Source organism: Serinus canaria, chromosome 2 (genome assembly GCF_022539315.1).
Source record: "Serinus canaria isolate serCan28SL12 chromosome 2, serCan2020, whole genome shotgun sequence".
In the NCBI taxonomy this organism is placed as follows: Eukaryota; Metazoa; Chordata; class Aves; order Passeriformes; family Fringillidae; genus Serinus; species Serinus canaria.
In genome coordinates, this window is record NC_066315.1 from 22,821,606 (window position 1) to 22,839,590 (window position 17,985).

At 37.9% G+C, this 17,985-nt stretch overlaps 1 protein-coding gene across 4 annotated transcripts in view; it reads left to right on the top strand.

Annotated features, from left to right (window-relative positions):
* Nucleotides 1–17,985, top strand: part of CDK14 (cyclin dependent kinase 14) — a 342,320-nt gene that overhangs the window by 140,229 nt on the left and 184,106 nt on the right. For all 4 annotated transcript variants that reach the window (XM_050971254.1, XM_050971253.1, XM_050971252.1 and 1 more), the window contains one exon: nt 5,605–5,667. In XM_050971254.1, coding sequence (XP_050827211.1) covers nt 5,605–5,667 — 63 coding nt within the window. The remainder of the gene's footprint in view (nt 1–5,604; nt 5,668–17,985) is intronic.

A 17,985-nucleotide genomic window follows, 5' to 3' on the forward strand; every position in this document is an offset into this window, starting at 1 on the left:
CTGGAGTAGTGATCTTCTGGCACAGGAAGTGGAATACAATTATTTGAAGGCAAAAATGCCAAAGCCTGTCTCAGATTACATATATTTACTTTTTATTTTCAGAAAAAATGGCCAAGCTACCTTGAAGCTCTGTCTGGAGGACCCTTATTTTAAATGTTCAAGCTGTACAGTATGTTTCTGGAATTTAGGGAATGGGGAGCTGTTGTGCTATGGGTAGCATTGGACTATTATTTTGAAAATTGTCCCAAATTTAGTCAAGTGATAAGCTTCAGAAAAATCATAAATTGTACTTAAAATAAAATCATTTTACTTTTAAAAAAATCATAAATTGTACTATGTTGTTGAAGATTCCTCCTCTCTTCTCAAAGACTTTAGTCTCTCACTTCAGCTATTCATTTCTGATGAAGTGAAATTGTTTCTGGGGAAGCCAGAAGTGGGAGGAGAGATCAAGTTGTTCACTTAAAGCATAACAGGCTTTGCAGAAAACATTGTTTTGTTACTGAAGTGGGAAAGTGAAGCTTTATCTTGGTGTCCTCCTTTAATTGGAGGACACCAAGATAAAGATGGCCTGGACAGTCTCCTTTTTCCACCCTTGTGGAAGTGAAGTGCCTGTTGTGCAGCTCTACAAAGGATTATGTGGTGAAGGCATGTGGTTGTTGTTGAATTTCTCTCATTTTTTGTGAATGTGGGAACCAGGAAATCTTCTGAGGTTCCTGCCTTATTCAAGGTATCATTTCAAGACAAGTTGGGTAATACTGCTATAGAGAACTGGGTTCCACCCCTGCTGTATTGGGAATTGTTATCACCAGCTGAAATTGCTGTCATTACAGATTTCTGCTATTCAGCATGAGATTCTCAGTCTCCTTTGCAAAAGCATTACACATTTACAGCTGTAACTGAAGTCAGTGTTGCAGAATATTTGAGATGAGGCTCTCAGCCAGGCATGAGAAGGACACAATGATTAGGTGGAATGATTATGCTTAGGTTTATTGTTAATATGCATTTTATATTCTTTTTCAGGCCAGTGTGCATCAAAGCCAATAGCAACATGTCAGCTTCCCCATCTCTGGAATGAGAGCATCCAGACAGTTCCCTCTGCAATATCCACCAGGTGTTCTTAGCTTAGGACAAACCACATTGCCCATCAGAGACAGAAAAAAGTAAGGGTGTGTGTGGGGGCAAAGGATAAAGACTAGAATATCTTTCATTACCATCATAGTCAGTCAAAACAAAACAGTGCCAAATGCTCTGAAAAGTCAAACCCAAAGTTCTTTGAACAGAATCATCCAGATCAGTGATTCTTAGGGTTTTTGTCTTTGCTTGAAGTCCCTATCTGACAAAAGGAACTAAGGCCTTCTGTCTCCTGCACTGCTATGAAATGATTTTATGTTTGTAAAGCATGTCAATAGCATAGCTATAAGCAGGGTAGGAAAACCTGTGAGATTATTTCTGTCTTCAAAGTAGTAAAAAAACAGACTCTGCAAGCTGATTGAGAATAGAAAGAAAACCCCCTAACTGTAAAACAGCACAGCTATTTTTCAATCAGGTATTTCCTATTCTGTTCAGTGAGTATGTCTAATCCTGGGAAGGAAAAAAAATATGACCTTTTAGGAGTTATCATAATATACATTTAATGGAGAAACAATTAAAAGGTAGGATAAACCCCATTAATTCTGGACTTTCCTAGCTTTTGAGTTCTTTATAGAAACTTGATTTATCTATGCTTATTGTTTTTTGTGTAGGTGTTTTGAGCAGAGGAGTGATAACTGAATATTATTCAATATCTTGTACATACAGGTGTGGGTAAGTTGGTGGAGTGTAAAGAGCAGGAACTAATGGGATTTTGAACTTAAAGTAAAATATCAAATGTTCTGTCAGCATGGTATTACTGTGGTGATTTGTGTGTGTTGGGGGTTGACAGTATGGCTGATAGAGCTGTTAAAAACTAGCATGAAGCAGAATTGGTCTAGCCAGGTCCACTTGGGATCAGACTGTGTTCAATTACTTGGAAGTCTCTGTACTCCATTCCCAGTAGCTGCTGCCCTGTGAGATGGCCTGACCTTCTGAGACAGTGCAGAATGGATTGTAAAAGGTGTATTGGTTGTTCTGTTTCTTCTCTTTGTTTCACTATAGTTTTATGTTATTGCCAATATGTAATGTATCTTGAATTTTCCTTTAGCGTATCTATTTTATTAGATCAGGTTGGTGACTGCAGCAATGACTCCAGTGTCAGAGTATGGCAGGCTGTATTGGCAGCCACTCTTCCACTTGGGAAAGCACATTGTTTTCCACCTTCAAATACGGCATGAAGAAAAAGACTCTATATAGTACAAATTTCATGGAATACCATTAAAAAATGCTTTCGTCCAGCTTGCTCTCTTGTTTTCTTTTCTAATGCTTTCCTGAAACTTGTATTCACATTGTCTACTTCAATGTCAGTTGTGCACACAAGCACTGGAGCAGACACTTTGGCTGCCAAAAGGGAAAACAGGTTTAGAAAGAGCTGTCTCTGCAGCACTGTCAGTTTTCCTAGCTGTACTAATGTTTAATTCAATGTGCATTCAGTCCCTACCTTGGGAAAGAGGAGCAGCTGATGCTGCCTTTGCTTTGCTGCCACCTTCTTTTTTTTTTAAAGTGGGGAGCTATGTACTCTAACATTATAAGTTGTTTCCAGAATTCTTACCATAATGTTTAGTTGAATTTATGAGAAAGACTCTAAGTTTTATGAAACCAAATTGTAGAAAGATTTGAACAGAAAATACATTCAATTTCTCTTCCCCATCTGAATGAAGGTTTGCTACAGATTCCTGTAGAGTGTGTGTAGGGAAAAAAATAAATGCCGAAAGACTGCAGCACAATTGACTCTGTAAGGTTTCCAGGATTCTGAGGGAATTGCTGCTGACACTGACTTTCAGGTAGACGTGTTCAATGAGTTTCTGTAGGTTTTGGTGGTTAAACTGATGGCAGAAGGTTGTATCAGGATCCCAGTTGTCTTCATCCTTGGGGTAGGAAGAATAAGTTAATGATGGATAACACAAACATGATCATCACTGATGTTTCTGTATGGAGAAAATGCATCCAAATAGTAACTGAAATATAAGCATAACAAAATGAGGTTATCCTCACCATTTGTTACAAGTATATTGGAAATAAAAAATATGACTTATTGCTATGCCTAGAATTGTGACTCTGAATAAAATGAAAAGCTTCTGGTGAATAAAAATGTGCAGTTAGTGTGACTGGAGTGGTGGGGCTTCAGGAAGGGGACCTTCAGAAGGTACACTGGGTTTGTCTTCCTCTGATCTGGTTTCTATCAGCTGACTGGTTGCAAATCCTAGAAATCAACAGAAGGTGAAGGTGAACCTCCCACCTACCAGGTTATCTGTTGTTCACAAAGGCTGAAAGACTGAACGGGGGGCAAATGATAATTCCTTGAGCCAGCCCATGCAAGGGAGCGTGCTGAGCTCAGGGACCACGATGGCTGTGTCTGAGGATGGGACAGTGCTTCCCTGGCCACCCTAATGGGCTTTCTAAAGTGATATTTCAGGCTTTTCTTTAATCATCTCTTGAGCACTGCAGGGGCTAGCACTATTCAAAGACTAGCATGTCTCATGAATAACAGATAACCATTAAAACGAGTGGATTCCCACAAATTTCTTATTTGACACCTGCCATCACCTGTAGTAATTGTGTTTCAGCTGATATTAAGGCACATTCTTGTGCTGGGATTAGTACTCAGAACCTGTTAGTTTATTAAAACAAATGACAAGGTTAGCTGGTGACTTTAAGTATGTTTTCTTGGTGTTCTCACAGTGAACAAGACAAAAATGTGTAATGTGGTGATGTGTGGCTGAGGGGTGGCTGGTCCATTTGTGGCATGGGTTGGTTTATTGATTCAGTCCCAGAAAGCTTCATTACCACCACAGTCAGTCAAAACACAGAAGACAAAATAGTGCCAAATACTATGAATGAAGTAGAGAATGGAAGAGGAGAATGAGAGAATGTACCTTAAGGCTAAAGATTTTGCAGAAATGAGGAACGAGTCTTTAAACTTAAGAATCCTTATGGAAAATTCACTTATATGATGCTAACAATTCACTGGTAGAATATTTTTAATAAATCTGAATAGTTTCTTTGTAAATGCATTCACTAATTTGTGAACTATAAATTGAGGAATTGCTGTCTGTATCTTGCATTTTGGAATAATCTCTGCTCTGTTGTATGCAGCATGGTTTGCCTGTTTGAGCCTGCTGTTCATTTTCGGATTCAAGCAATTTCCTGTAGTCAGGGCTCTTGCTCTCTTGAAGACATGAAAGAATTAGTGAAAATAGGCTCTGCACTAGCACAACTAATCATCCTGTGCATCTTCATGTCTTTGCAATGTTAGTTCCACATGCACAATGTGTTTTTGTAGTTTGTCATTTCAGAAGCAATTATGTAGGACAGTTGTGGCTGGAACAAATTTTGTGTCTTGGGTGTGAACTCTTCTATGTATCTGCATAAGTCTGCAAAAGAAAGCTAAAGAATGCCTCCTGGTTTGGCAAATGGTGCACAGAGACACCATTCTGCTGTGTGGAAGGCAACTTTTGTCCAAAACTCTCACTTTGAAAACTGCCTGCATTTATATGGGCTCTTGTGTATGTGAGGCAGGTATTGCCAAGTAGCTGTTCAAGGAATGTTGGATGATTTTTACCAGATGTGTTCAGAAAACAGATGTGGAAGGCAGAGTCTGTCTCTGAGTATTTGCTGGTTAATCAAGTGCATATTTTTGCTTTTTTTATTCTGAACATAATTTCAGAAGCTGAGTTGTGCAAGCACAACAATTAGAGAAGCAACATGCCATTTGTCTGAAACCATGCTGCTAAAGTGTAGAAATTAAGAGAAGAATTCAGAGAAAAGTGTTTCCATAGTAAAAGCTATAAATATTTATTCATTAAAAATAACATTAATCTATGCATTGCAAGCCCTTTTTATTTTCTGATAAAGTTTCATGCTATTTTTACAGGAAATATACGTAACTATGAAGTGAAAACTTAGGTTTCAATTTTCCATGATGTTCTTTTCTAAAGTATCTGTATTTAATGGCTGTACATGTCCATAATATGTGCTTCTTTTTGAGGGGGAAAATACCATTCAGTACTCTGATATGCAATGCCTTTCAGCTTTATTTTCTAAGCCTTTAACCCATCTTAATCTAGAATCACTGTAAAATTATATTTAAAGGGCAGCGTTATAATGTGAACAGGGGGGGTTGAATGTGAGATTCTCCCTTTAGGTTCATCCTCTTCTGTCTAGATATTATCTTTGTGGTGTTGATGGTGATACTGTCCTTACAAGTTTTAGAATGGTATTAAAATTCAGGTAATTAATCTACCAAATGCAGAGTGTTAGAAAAAAAATATTAATTTGCATTTGTTGAATATTCATATCAGTTATCAAGGCTGTTAAGTGAAATGAGTGTAAAGGTAAAAATGTGTGTTTGTACATGTGTGGCTGAAAAAAAAAATCTTATTTTCACTTTATGTCCACTCCTAAGTAGAAGGGTATTTATTGCTGCAGTCATATGGATATTAATATAGTTTTCTCCATCTGGCTTTCTTTTAGCACACTGATTTATGTCAGTACATGGACAAACACCCTGGAGGGCTTCATCCAGAGAATGTGAAGGTAAGAGTCAAAAAGAGCACACATTCAAGGCAAATGCAGTAGCAGTAACTTTGCAAAAAAAGCCATGTCAGCTGTTTCATAGAAACTGATTGCTAGCTAAAGGGAAAATGCCTGGCATATTAGCTGTATTCTTAAATATTTGTTTTCTTTGAAAATAATTACAAATTGAAGTATTGGACCATTGCTGTAATAGAATTTCTGAGGTTTGTGAAATTGACTCAGAGCCAAAATATTTGAATGCTGTGAATACTGTTAACAGTGTTGGTAATCCCTCCCCTCCATTTAAACATTTGCTCTTAAGACAGTACTCCCCTAAAACCCCAGGGTAAACATGCTTTAGGCTGTCAGTGCTGGATCTTCAGTTAGGTAAGTTAGTGCATCAGGTTTGAGGGAACTGTAATTCATTGTATTAGCCGAATGTACTGCTTTTTATATGAACATATGAAATCTTTCTTAATCTTTTTGCACACTTTCTTGGATGAGATAAGCATTTTCATAGCTGATCTCACTTTGGAAATTTTTTTCCTTCTAAGGTAGATACTGAGAGTCATCACACAGGAAAGAGAGTTTATTAGCAGGAATTAATGGAAAGATAGAAGAGTACAGATTCGATCCAGTTACTGTTTGGGAAGCCAACCAAATGATTTTAGCATGAAATGGAAGCCAACCAGCCATGCAGAATGTGTTGTGTGTGTATAGATCACTCAGAGAATATTTGTTACAATTGTCTTGCACATCTTGGACATTGGTCCCATTGTTGTTCTACCTTGGAAGCGTTTAAGTCTTCACTTGTCATACTGGGAACTTTATTCCAGGATGTAACTTACTGACAGTTACAAGTTCATGAAAATTCTCCCTCTTTTCTGGAAAGGCCACAAAGCCTGTTTGGTTTAAAAAAAAAGAAAATTATTTTAAAAGAGGAAGTGTTTTTTCTTCTGCAATGGCTGATCATTGTTGCACATCATGTAGCCTCATTAATTTTCTGTGTTCTTTGAATGAAAAGTGGCATCTACAACATATGAATTTCAATAAGAATTACTGCCATCTAAAAAAAAAAAAAAAAAAGGTAAATTCCTCCTTACTACATATATTTGGGAAAAAAATAACCCCAAAACAAACCAACACACTCACAGACCATGAGTGTGGCACTAAAGGGGGTGAGGTAGGACCTGCTTTTCGACTCCTGAAACTTCTGAGCTTTCTTCCCTGCTCAGTTTCCTAAGCAGAGTTTCAGGTGTTAAATGTGCTTGTTAAACCAGGAGGTTGTCTTTCATTTCACCTTGTGGATACTTTAACTTCACTTTTCTGAGTTTTGGGATAAATGAAGACTGGCTACTAAGATTCTTTGTGCTGCTTCAGATTTGTAAGTCTTACTCCAAGGCTGCAGTGCCGTGTACCTCAAGGTATGACAGGCAGTAGTTGTTGTAGCCCTGCTAAAAAAGACATAATAATTCAAATTATTGCATTTTTATTTCATCACACCAGGCCCAGTGAGCTTTTCTTTGAGGAGGATGGATATAAACAGATCATTTAGCTTGTTAGTATATCATTCCTCTAAATCCTGAGATACCTGTCTTTTAAAACAGGAGCCTCAGAGGGAACTGCAGCAGCAGCATATCCCTTTCAGGTTTTGCATGTTTTTCTGTGGCTATCTGTGCCATTTGTCAGTGCTCAGAAACACCTTTGAAGCTTATAGACACATTAGAAATATTTATTTGAGTAGCTAAGTGTAGAATCCTGAGGTACTGCTGGTTCAAGTTTTTAAAATTCCCAGTGGATTATTGATAAAAGTGGGGGGTGGCGGGGCGCAGAAAAGAAAAAAAATTGGAAGCTGGGACAGATGAAACCTCAATCCACAGATGAAACTTGAGCAATCCCATTGAACAATGAACTTTTTTTCCTCTTAAATGATACTGATGAAAATCAGTTATATATATTTAGAAGTCTCTCTTGCCAGGCCAGTAACAAAGGCTAGTCCTAATCATGCAGTAATTACTAAAACCTGGCATGATGATTTGAGGTCCTACCATTTTAATGAATGAATCAGCCAGCTTGGGGATTTCAGTGCAATACCTGCTCTCAAGGCTGAATTAAAAATAGTCCAAGAGAGTGATTTCTTTGGCTAAGAGGACAGAAACCCAGTCAGATATGCTAAAAATTCCCAGACCTTCACCAGCATGCCAAACAAAAATCTTGTGCAGCTCTTTTGTTTCAGAGGAAGTAAGATGGTTATTTCATAACCATTTCACTTTAATGCTTTCTTGTGCTGTACTCAGTTTGTGGACTCATGCGGTTGGGGATCTGAGGCTTTACCACCTTGTTTGGGTTTTAGCTTCTGGACAAAGTTGTCTGCTTGGATCCACAGCCAGTTTCTAAGGGTTAAGCTGAGCTATGTTAATTAGCCTTCTCTCCCTGCCAGCCCCTTCTTTCTAGAGGTCCTCCCGTAATTTCACTTTTAGTCAGACTTTTGGACACTGTTTGTTCAGAATCAGTGGTTATGTGACCCCTAAATCCATTTTAAAAGCTTCCAGTTGAGCAATTATATTCCAGTAGCAATAAATTAGTCTCGGCTCTCTGGGGCTAACCTGTGGGATTAAGCCATTGATGCTCTCCCAGCATGACAAAAGACCCCCTGCCTTTTAATTTTGTTCTTGAGGAAAGTATTGCCTACTGATGGATATTCCTTTCTGGCTTGTTGCCAGTTATTATAAATACAAACCCACATAAGCACACATTTTTCTTTTTCCAAAGAATATGTACAGTAGTTCCTGTTAAACAGTATATTATAAGAAGGCAGATGCAAATTACATCTTGCCTTCTGTAGGATATCTTCAGCTTTATTATATTTCTGAATTTTCTCTGTATTTGCAAGGTAAAGACAATGCTTGTTCCCTTAGGCTTACTTTTAAATGAAGACTCATAAATAGAATAAAAAAATAAATTAGTTTGATGGACACACATATTGTTGTCCCCTCAGGTACTGTGCTTGACATTGCCTTTCTTTGTGGTTTTAAATAGGCTATTTGCTGTCACCTAACTATTTTAAATAAGGACTGAACAGGATATTATAAGTATGCATAAGTATAAAGAAGAATGTCTCAGTTGGCAGTTATAGAAGTCCAGGGACAGTATGCTTAGGTGAATAAAACAAGTATTAGGCTCAGCATTTTTATTGCTATGTCTCTATTGACACATAATGATTCCAGGATTTTATAATTTGTGCATGGAGGCACAAGTCTTACAAATTACATCAGGCTTTAAATGCTTCAAGGAATTTGTGTGTGATGATGAGATGTTGTTTTAAAAATGCCTGTCCCTGGTAATGTTAAACCAGTCATTCTGATGACATAATTGCAGTCAGGTCCCTGAAACATCTTCATCAGCTTGAAGGGAAATTGGCATAAAGCAGTTGTTTCAGTCCATATATTTTGCAAACTGCATTAAGTCCAAATATACAATTATTTACCTCTTTGGTAACTAACAAACTTGCATGTCTAGCACTTATATATAACTATGTATTCACATTCTGTGTACAGTGTTATAGTTAGAGATGTTGAGGGAAAGGGTAATCAGTTAATAATTCCCTGTGTAGTACACATGGCCTCATCTTCTCTTGTCTGGTTTAAAAGGTGTCTTTCTCAGTTTTTCCTCAATTGAAGGCAAGCAATAAATCTTAAATACATGGCCCCACATATAATTATGTTTCTGCTGGAAGCTACTGCTGCAGCCCTGTCCATGACTGGAAATAGGAATTGATTTATATCTGTACTGTGTGATGCTTGCCAAGCTGCAAAATGTGCTATTGCAAACTGAGGTACAAGATTTGCTCTTGACTCTCCCTGTGCTGTTCCTCCTGGCCCAGACTACTGAAATCTGTAGTCCTGGCTGTCTTTCCTACAGATGTTGCAGCCTTTAGAGATAGGTCATGCTCAATTGGAACATCTGGATTGCTTCATACAGCACGAACTCTAATGGGTCAGAGCAACTAGCTGACTTTACCAGTGATATTTTTGTGTTATGATCTTCATTCTGATTTATGTCCCTTTCTGTCTGGTACAGGGCTATTTCCACCAGTCTTTTTCCTTACCTTCTTGGTTCTCCTGAGCCTTTGTTTGTAGTTGTCCATAAATGGCTTTGATTTTGTAAATTCATAATTTAGATGTCTTTATTTGTGCATTTCAGTATGTCCTGTGAAAATGTAACTGTTTTTAGCTTCTTCTAATATTTGAAATATCACTTTTATTTTAACTTTGTCTTTTACTCCATATTACTACATTCCCAGTAATGCATATAAATTCATCTTTATGCCTTGATGCATTTATTTTGTAGTTGAGTTTGTTTACTGTAACTCCTCTTACTGGCAGAATAAGTGGAGCAAAGGCTTGCATCTGTCATGCCTGTGCTGCTTGTTTGCATCCCTGCCTTAATAATAAATCTATTAATGAAAGCTTGTTTGCTTCTTAATTAGTGGTGCTGCCTTGAGATAGCTGAAGTCTTTTGAGAAAAGCATCCCGAATTTTTTCTCTGTACCTTTTTTCTTCTTCTTGCAGTGTTAGAGATAATATCAATTTGCATTGCATTTGACAGAAAACCCCCTCATTTTTGGCAATATGAAAAGACACTTGCATCTGACCCGCTGTTCCTTAATCCAGGAACACCAGTCTGAATGACAACAAGTTTTCAACCAGACAAAAACTGTCCCTGTCTCTTAATTGCTCTCAAAATCTTTTACTTCAGGCAACTTGGAAGCCTCCTGTAGTCTGCTGTGACCAGAGGGGGAAGGAAATTCCAATTTGTTCTTATTCTATCTGATATTGCTGCACTGATTTTTTTCTTCTCCCTGGGCACCTTTTCTCTTCCTAGGGCCAAAAAGTGTTAAGAAGAAATAGGCAGACCCTCTTGTTGAGCTTTGCATGCAGGCAACAAGAATATTTAGCCTTCTCCCAGGAGCCTTCAAGACTTCATCTCTTACCCATTTCAATTTTGAGCCTTCCTTTCTCCTAGGAAGCAGGGTACATCAGTCTTCTGGGCATAATGGATGGATATTTTTGAGGTGAAATCTCAAGTAACTAAGCCCTACCCCCACCAGAATATTTTAAAGTGTGTTTTAGCACTGGAATGCTGAGTCAGGGCATGTGGCAAAATGCGGATTGGGATTTAGGTGCTAAGTTTCCTAGGGCATCCCAATAATCTGTGTAAAAATATGCTTATGTTTCTGCAAAATATATAATTAGTTTGTCTAAAAGCTTTAGAAAGATATTTTAAAAGGAATGTGTTAGATAGTAATTAGTGAGACATAATGGGATGCTGCAACATTTTTCTGTGCTAAATGTTCAAGAAGAGGTCAGTCAACTTTATAGCAACTCTATAGTTAAAAAAACCCAGATATGATAAAAATACTATATTTGTTAAATCAGGGGTTTAATGGTGGTCTCCACAACATTGGATTGAAAATGTTGAAATACACTGAGAGTAAAATGATATTATCTGAAATCTCTAGAATTTAGTAATTTATGATACTCATGTATTCCTCGCTGCACTGTAGCATTGTGAACATTGTCCTTAACTAATGGTTGCAGTTTTTAACATTTAATCTGTTTTAGTCAGATGAGTAATTTTGGCATTTCATAACTAATGTGAAAATTATTAATCTGAGTTGAAGCCATAGAGTAGCTGTCATCTGATGTCTTCTGTAAGCATCAATATTTATCACTGAATTGGTTACAGCTTTAGGATGGTCTGAAGCACAGAGGGTAGGGAAGCATTCAGAACATGCAAGGGTTAGGCAGCTCCTGTGTTGTATCCATATGAGGTTTACTGCACTTAAGTGAAGCTGCTTGGACTTTGGCAGTAGCAGAGTGTTGCACACTGCCTCTTGCTAAGCAGTAGCTACATTTATTAATAGTAAGATACAAACCCACCTGCTTGTTAGAAAAGCATAATATCTGAAAAACAGGATAAAGACAATGCTTTAGGTCTTAGTGTGTTAACAATGTAGGCCTCCCTAGCACGTTTCTGTTTTCTTTCCATTGGGTGATTGTATCAACATCTGTGGCATGGGCAGGAGGTTTGTGTTCCCCCTTTTCTGTGGGGAGACATTTGTTGGATTGCATGGGCAGTCCTGCATCCCTATGTGACAAAGACATGTTACATGATGTAGGGGAAGCTGTGGTGTGCGAGCACCTGTGTAACTAGAGGTGTCCAACCCAGGAGGTTGAGTGCCATAGAAGTAGATGCACAGGAAGTATGCAAATAAACTGTGGTAGTAGATCCACCTATGATGAATTTTCAGATGAATTTTCACTGGGGTTTGAAGAAAACAGTCTTTGACTTTAAGGTGAAAACCTGCTGTGGTAGTCCTTTTAAATTTATCTATTGTTACTGGAAGCAAATAGAAACTAATGTCACGCTTTTGAAATCTCTCTCCTACTCACTAAAATTGATCATGCTGCTGTTGAGAAGTTGAATTAAAAGTGTATTTCAGCAGATATGTTAAGTAGGAAGTGATGCTGTTTAATGTGGTTGAGAAGGTGCTATTTTTCATTCCTCATTCTGTGAATAAGCAGGTGTGCAGCAGACAGGATAATGTTATGCCAAATTAAGGTCGTCTTTTACATGTGGCATTGAAAATTGATTATTTAAATTAGACTTTTTAGTTATCAGACATTAAATATAGCATCAGCATTTCACTCTACTTCATGTCACTCTTGTCACTTAATGGTTTGATAATATGCCCAACTGTGAACAGTTAATGCAGAAACTTCATTAGCATATTAAAATTCATGCTAGAAGAATGTCACTTTCTTTAGTGCACTTGTAATTTATTGTCTCTATGGTCTTCATGATTCACATAGGGCAAGAAAACTTGTATATTGTAGGGAGAACACGTCAAGATTTTTAATATCAGTGAGGCAAGTGCCACTCTGACCTACTTCAGCATGGAAGTGTGCTGATGAAAGGTAAAAAAGCAGATTCCGTTGAATTGAAATTATTTTTATTTTTGCCATTCAGAAGTAAAAACCTGAGTCTTCCACTTACTGAACCTTAGCAGATGACTACAGCTGATTATAAGGGAGTATCTTTATAGTCAGTTAATTAAGCACACCTTCCTCATTGCAAATGACTGTACTAGTACCCAGAGGGGACAAAAAATTATTAAAACAGCATCAAAGAGAATGGAAGTTAGCAAATTAACACATTCCAATCTCTTTGCAGTTCTGCTGGAAATAAGTAAAAAAATCTGTATATATACATTTTTAAAGCGATGATGCATTGAACATTTCCAGTGGCTGGATCATATGTATTTCTGTGTGACATGGCCTTGGTAAGACTCTAGAATCTTGTGTAAGGAATACAGGAGCACGTTAGAAGCCCTTATAAAAGCATTGGATTGAAGTGGATTGTTTTAAAATTCTTTTGGAGAGAACTCAGTTGATTCCAGGGAAGACAGATAGGAGAAACCTTTGTGTGAGGTAAATCTTATTATGATCCTGAAAATCCTGCAAAGTCAAAGAGCTAATAATTTTTTATACTCAGATTTTCCTAATTTGTAGGTATGCAAATTTGTCTCGAATCAGTACTTGGTTCCTGGAACTTCTGACAGTTCAAGCAACAGAGTCTACAAAGCTTTGACCTAAAAAGTGCAGTATTTCCCCAGGTTTTAGTGAGAAGTGGAAAGCTGAATTTTATCTCATGGTTATTATCCTGGTTTACAAGAGGGAAATGAATAGCAAGCCAAGAATGATAAAAAAGATTGTGCTTGATGAGGTTTTGACATGCCAGCAGAAGTCACAGAGGGACATTTCTCATAGCATCTGTGATAGTGCATATTACCAGGTAGTTTTTTCTAATATATTGTTTTAAAACAAGTAGTTCTAAAATTTTTGAACAGTCTAGTGAACCCAAGTGGAACTAAATAATGTGTTTGGTTCTGTTTATTTCCGAGGCTGTGAGATGGCACTGTAGTGATTTGTTACCTCCTTTTGCCTTTTTAAATAGCCAATAATGTACAGAAGCCTGTACTGTCCTCTGGATGATAGGGAGAACTTCCTGGCTGCAAGCATGAGATGAGATGTTCTAAGTTTGGGGTTTTTTTACTGGTATTTTTAGATTTGATGGCCTGATAAGACTAAATATGATTTTATTGATGCTGAATACCCACTTGGGAATTAGATGACTGTGTGATACCCAGACAGTGTGCTTTGATACACAGGGCAAGCAGGAACATATGTGTAATCAGTGTTGGGTGATAATAAAGCCTGTGTGGTATTGTGTATTATTTTTCAAAAGTAGCTATATTAATAGAGCTTGTTAAAGGAAAGACACATTAATTGAGGTTTGCTTTCAGCTTTCTTCTGAAATCATGTTAACTCCTGGTCCAGAATATCTCAGCCTTTTTGCAGACTTTTGCTGCCAAGAGAGCAGAACCAAAAGTTTTTTGCCTCTTGTGAACTAAAAAGTTTTTTGTAGCTTTCTAGTTCTGTGTAGTTTTCTACTTCTGTATCCAGGGCCAGGTCCTCTATTCCCAAAATACAGCATGAATAAAGGGAGCTCAAATGAAGAAATAGTTTAGAAATCTCTCTTTGCCATTACGGAAAGTCTTTTAAAAGGCCCCCACAGGCATCATTTTTCTGTCCTCGTGGAAAGCATCCTTTCTGTCATTGGGATCCTCAGTGCCCCAGCAGAGTCTGTGTGGAAATGGTACGTTTTCCAGAGAATCTCCCTAGGCATGTTGTGGATTTCTGCTTTTGACTTACCCTGATATCCTTTGCCAGAATCTCTCTACCCTCTCTAGTAATGGAGGGCAACTGTATGGAGTCATCTGAGTACTTTAGGAAGATCACTTGGACATGAGTGTTCCCCGTCATCCTTAGACTGGAAAGAGCTTTCTGAACCTAAGTCAGACAGTGTCAGCTGCTCTCAATCCCACCCTTTAGATGTGTTTTGCATAGCCTGTGTCAGTGTCTAACTTACAAGCTCATTCAGAGGCCACCAGACAGTGAAGCATTCTGCAGCACGTGGGCCACCAGGCAGCCATTGTATACCTGCATGTAGGGCTCTATGTTGTACACTCATCCAGAGTCATTAAAACACCAGGAAAGCTGGGCTGTTCATCCACTACAAGTCTCTCAGAAAATGTTGTGTTTTAAAACTACTACGGGCATTTGGTCAAATGTTGCATATAGCTCAAATGGTTATCCAGGCATTACACTTGAAGGACTATGTAGGTGCTAACTCACCCCTTTGAGGGCTTTCTCTTGTACGTTTTAAGAACTGCTAATGTTCTTTTAATATCACAGTCCATAAACCCTGAATTAGCTTTGACCTGCATGCATTTTTCTCGTTGACAATGAAAAGTCTTCGTTAAAATATGTTGCTCATTAAAGTGAGAGCTGCATAAGTAGCCAGGGGAAAAAGGTATTTTTTAATGACTGAAAGAAATAAGCAAGACTTGAAGCCACAAGTGTTGAGCTTCCTAATATTAAGCTTTGCTGAAAACCTGACTTCTAGGGACAAATCCCTGTCCTGTTTTCTGTCTTTTTCAACACAAATACCTTTTGGCATTTTGTGAGCCTAATTTTATTATCAAAACCTTTGTTCCTACTAATAAGCTAGAAACGGTACACAAATGATGTCTTAGTAAATGATGTCTGAGTTTATTTATTGCAGGTTATTCAATGCCTATACATCCTTGTGTATGGCCATGCAAATATTAAATTACCAACATAAAAGCTAACAAGCTGTCAATCTGTCTCGATTTTACCATCACAACCAACCTGTTGAAATACGTGGTGAATTTGCCATTGACTGCAAGCTGCCATTTGCAGCTGCCATCCTGGGGCCTTGGGAAGTGGCAGTTCCATTGCTTGTTCAAAACCCCCTGAAAAAACCCCAGGCTGAGGTTTCATGGTGATTGGAATTGAGTGAGGTGGTGGAAGGATCAAGTAAGATGAGAGTATGACTGAGATAGGAGGTATGTCGATTTCAGGGGGTAAGGATTGATAGTTCATTTTTGTCCTTGCAAAGTTAACGCAGACAATCTGGAAAGAAAATGGGTGTTTTGGAAAAGGCTTACCTCAAGATCAGGGGTGTGAACTTGACTGTAAGAGGGCAGAAGTGCTTTGTGAGGAAGCAGAAACAGTTTTTTCCAATTCATCTTTTCTTTTTGTGGGCTGGGAAACAGTTGGAAATGCAGAGGCCTCCCTTGGTGTTTTCTCATCCCAAGCAATCACAAAGGGCCAGTGGTTTGCAGAATGCTTTGCTGCCAGATGTTAGGCTTGTGCTCACGTAAATCTTTTCACATTTAAATTACCACATACAGACAAAGGGGAGAAGAGAAAAAGAGAAAGCAAAAAAACCAATATTTGAGTTTATCCTATAATGAATTCAGGAAGTCAGAAAGATTTTTATTTTTTTTCCCCCTTCTCTTCCATGAGCTTCCTCCATGGAGGTATGAGTGAATTAATTAACTTTTGGGAAAGTACTTAATGAGTACAGCATGTCTACAAGTTTGGAATAAAACTACATTCCAAAGCTGTCCTCAAGAGCAGATGTTTATTCTGCTTAGCTGTGAAGTTGTTGGGCATTTTTTTTAGCACATTATGTCAAATCACTTGACTCTTTTCACTAAAGCCAAATGAAAGACATTAATAAATATATTTTGAGTTATTGTAAAGATTACAGTGCTGTAAGCTACCATGATAATTGAAATTTCCTTGCATATTTAAAAATAATGTTTGAAATTAAATGCCATTGATTTAGCCTGGCAAGCTGGTTATTCTGCCCATCTTTTTCTTTAAAAAAATGTATTATTGTGAAGTAATTTAATAGAATTAAATTGATATTTTCAGGCTGTAATGAAAGCTATTTCTGCTTCTTGCTCTTATTAAAATAGTTTTTATGTACCATGAATTCCACTTTAACCACAATTCAAAAAGGAATGTGCATGTTACTTATGACTTTCCTGCTATTCTTTGTTCCTGCATTTTGCTCTTAGGTTTCCTCAGCACATTGTTAGACCCTACCCTGGCAAGAAGGTGATTGATATGGCTCTTTGTGCCCTGGCTAAATAGCTAAGCATAGAGTGCATTGTGTCTGCACTCAGGGAAAAAAATGAAATGCAATTAAATTCATTTCACCTTCAGTAACATGACATTTCTGTTTCTTTCATGTCAGCCTTTATTCTCTTCTATAATCAGATTTTGTAACCCTTTTTATAATGTCTCTTCACTTCAGTAATCACTGAATAGGATGCTTGTGTTGCAAGTTAATTAGAAATTCTCGTGTGCCTGTGTTGACTTTTTCCCAATCTTTGGGGTGGTTTCCACATCTTCCTAGAGAGCATGTTTCACTGTCCCCTGAGCTCTGAGGCACAGAGTCCATACCTGCTCTTGAATCCTCCGTGTTTAGCTTTGGAGGGGATTTTTGTGTTCACATCTACAAACTTAAGTATTCCTTAAAATAAATTGGGCTAAAGGAGGGGTCTCTCTACATTGGGATAGGTTCTTCATAGCTGCAAAGAAAACTCCTGGGGGTTCATTCACCCTTTGTGTTGACAAAACCCATGACGGGTAACACAGCCCTTCACAGCAAGTGTCTGAAAGGATGCAGGAGAATGATGCATGCAGGAGATGAAAAGGGGAGGGCAAAAGATCCTCTTCATACAGCTCTTTGTTCATAATTGTAAATTACAGAATACACAATAGTAATGCTTAGATTTAGGAGTAAGCATTTATAGAGTCCAGGGAAGGACTCTAAGGAACCAGGAGATGGTGAGGTAGGTTTCCATCTAAAATTACCTTAAAGACTATTGCAAGTAGGTTTCAAAAGTCATCTTTAGGTTCAGCGAGAGTTATTATTTCCTAATGAAAAATACAAAAACTCCCCTTAAAATAGACTTTGAAGGATAAAATCTATTTTACTTGCAGATTTCCTTGGGTACACAGGCATTATTGTTATACTATTAATTTCTTCTTTGTTTTAGCTTCAGTGTTCCATCCCCCAGCCTTATCTCCCCATCCCTATCCAGCCTGTACTGTTGTTTCCTATAATTAGTGAAGATACACATCTGTCTTCAGGCTACCACCTAATCTCTAAGGCCATATGGGTAAATGGAATATAATTATAATTTGGTAGAAACCAAGCCTTCTGCACATGGTTGTATTGCTGTCATTCTTTTTAAAGCAGTCAAATTGAATCTATGACATAGTAGGGCTTGGAAGCTGGGTTTAGTCCTTGCAGAGTAAGTATTTTTCAGATGGACATTTCATTGTGTTAAATTTGGGTGGGAATCAGCCAGTTTGGGAGGAATTCTGACAG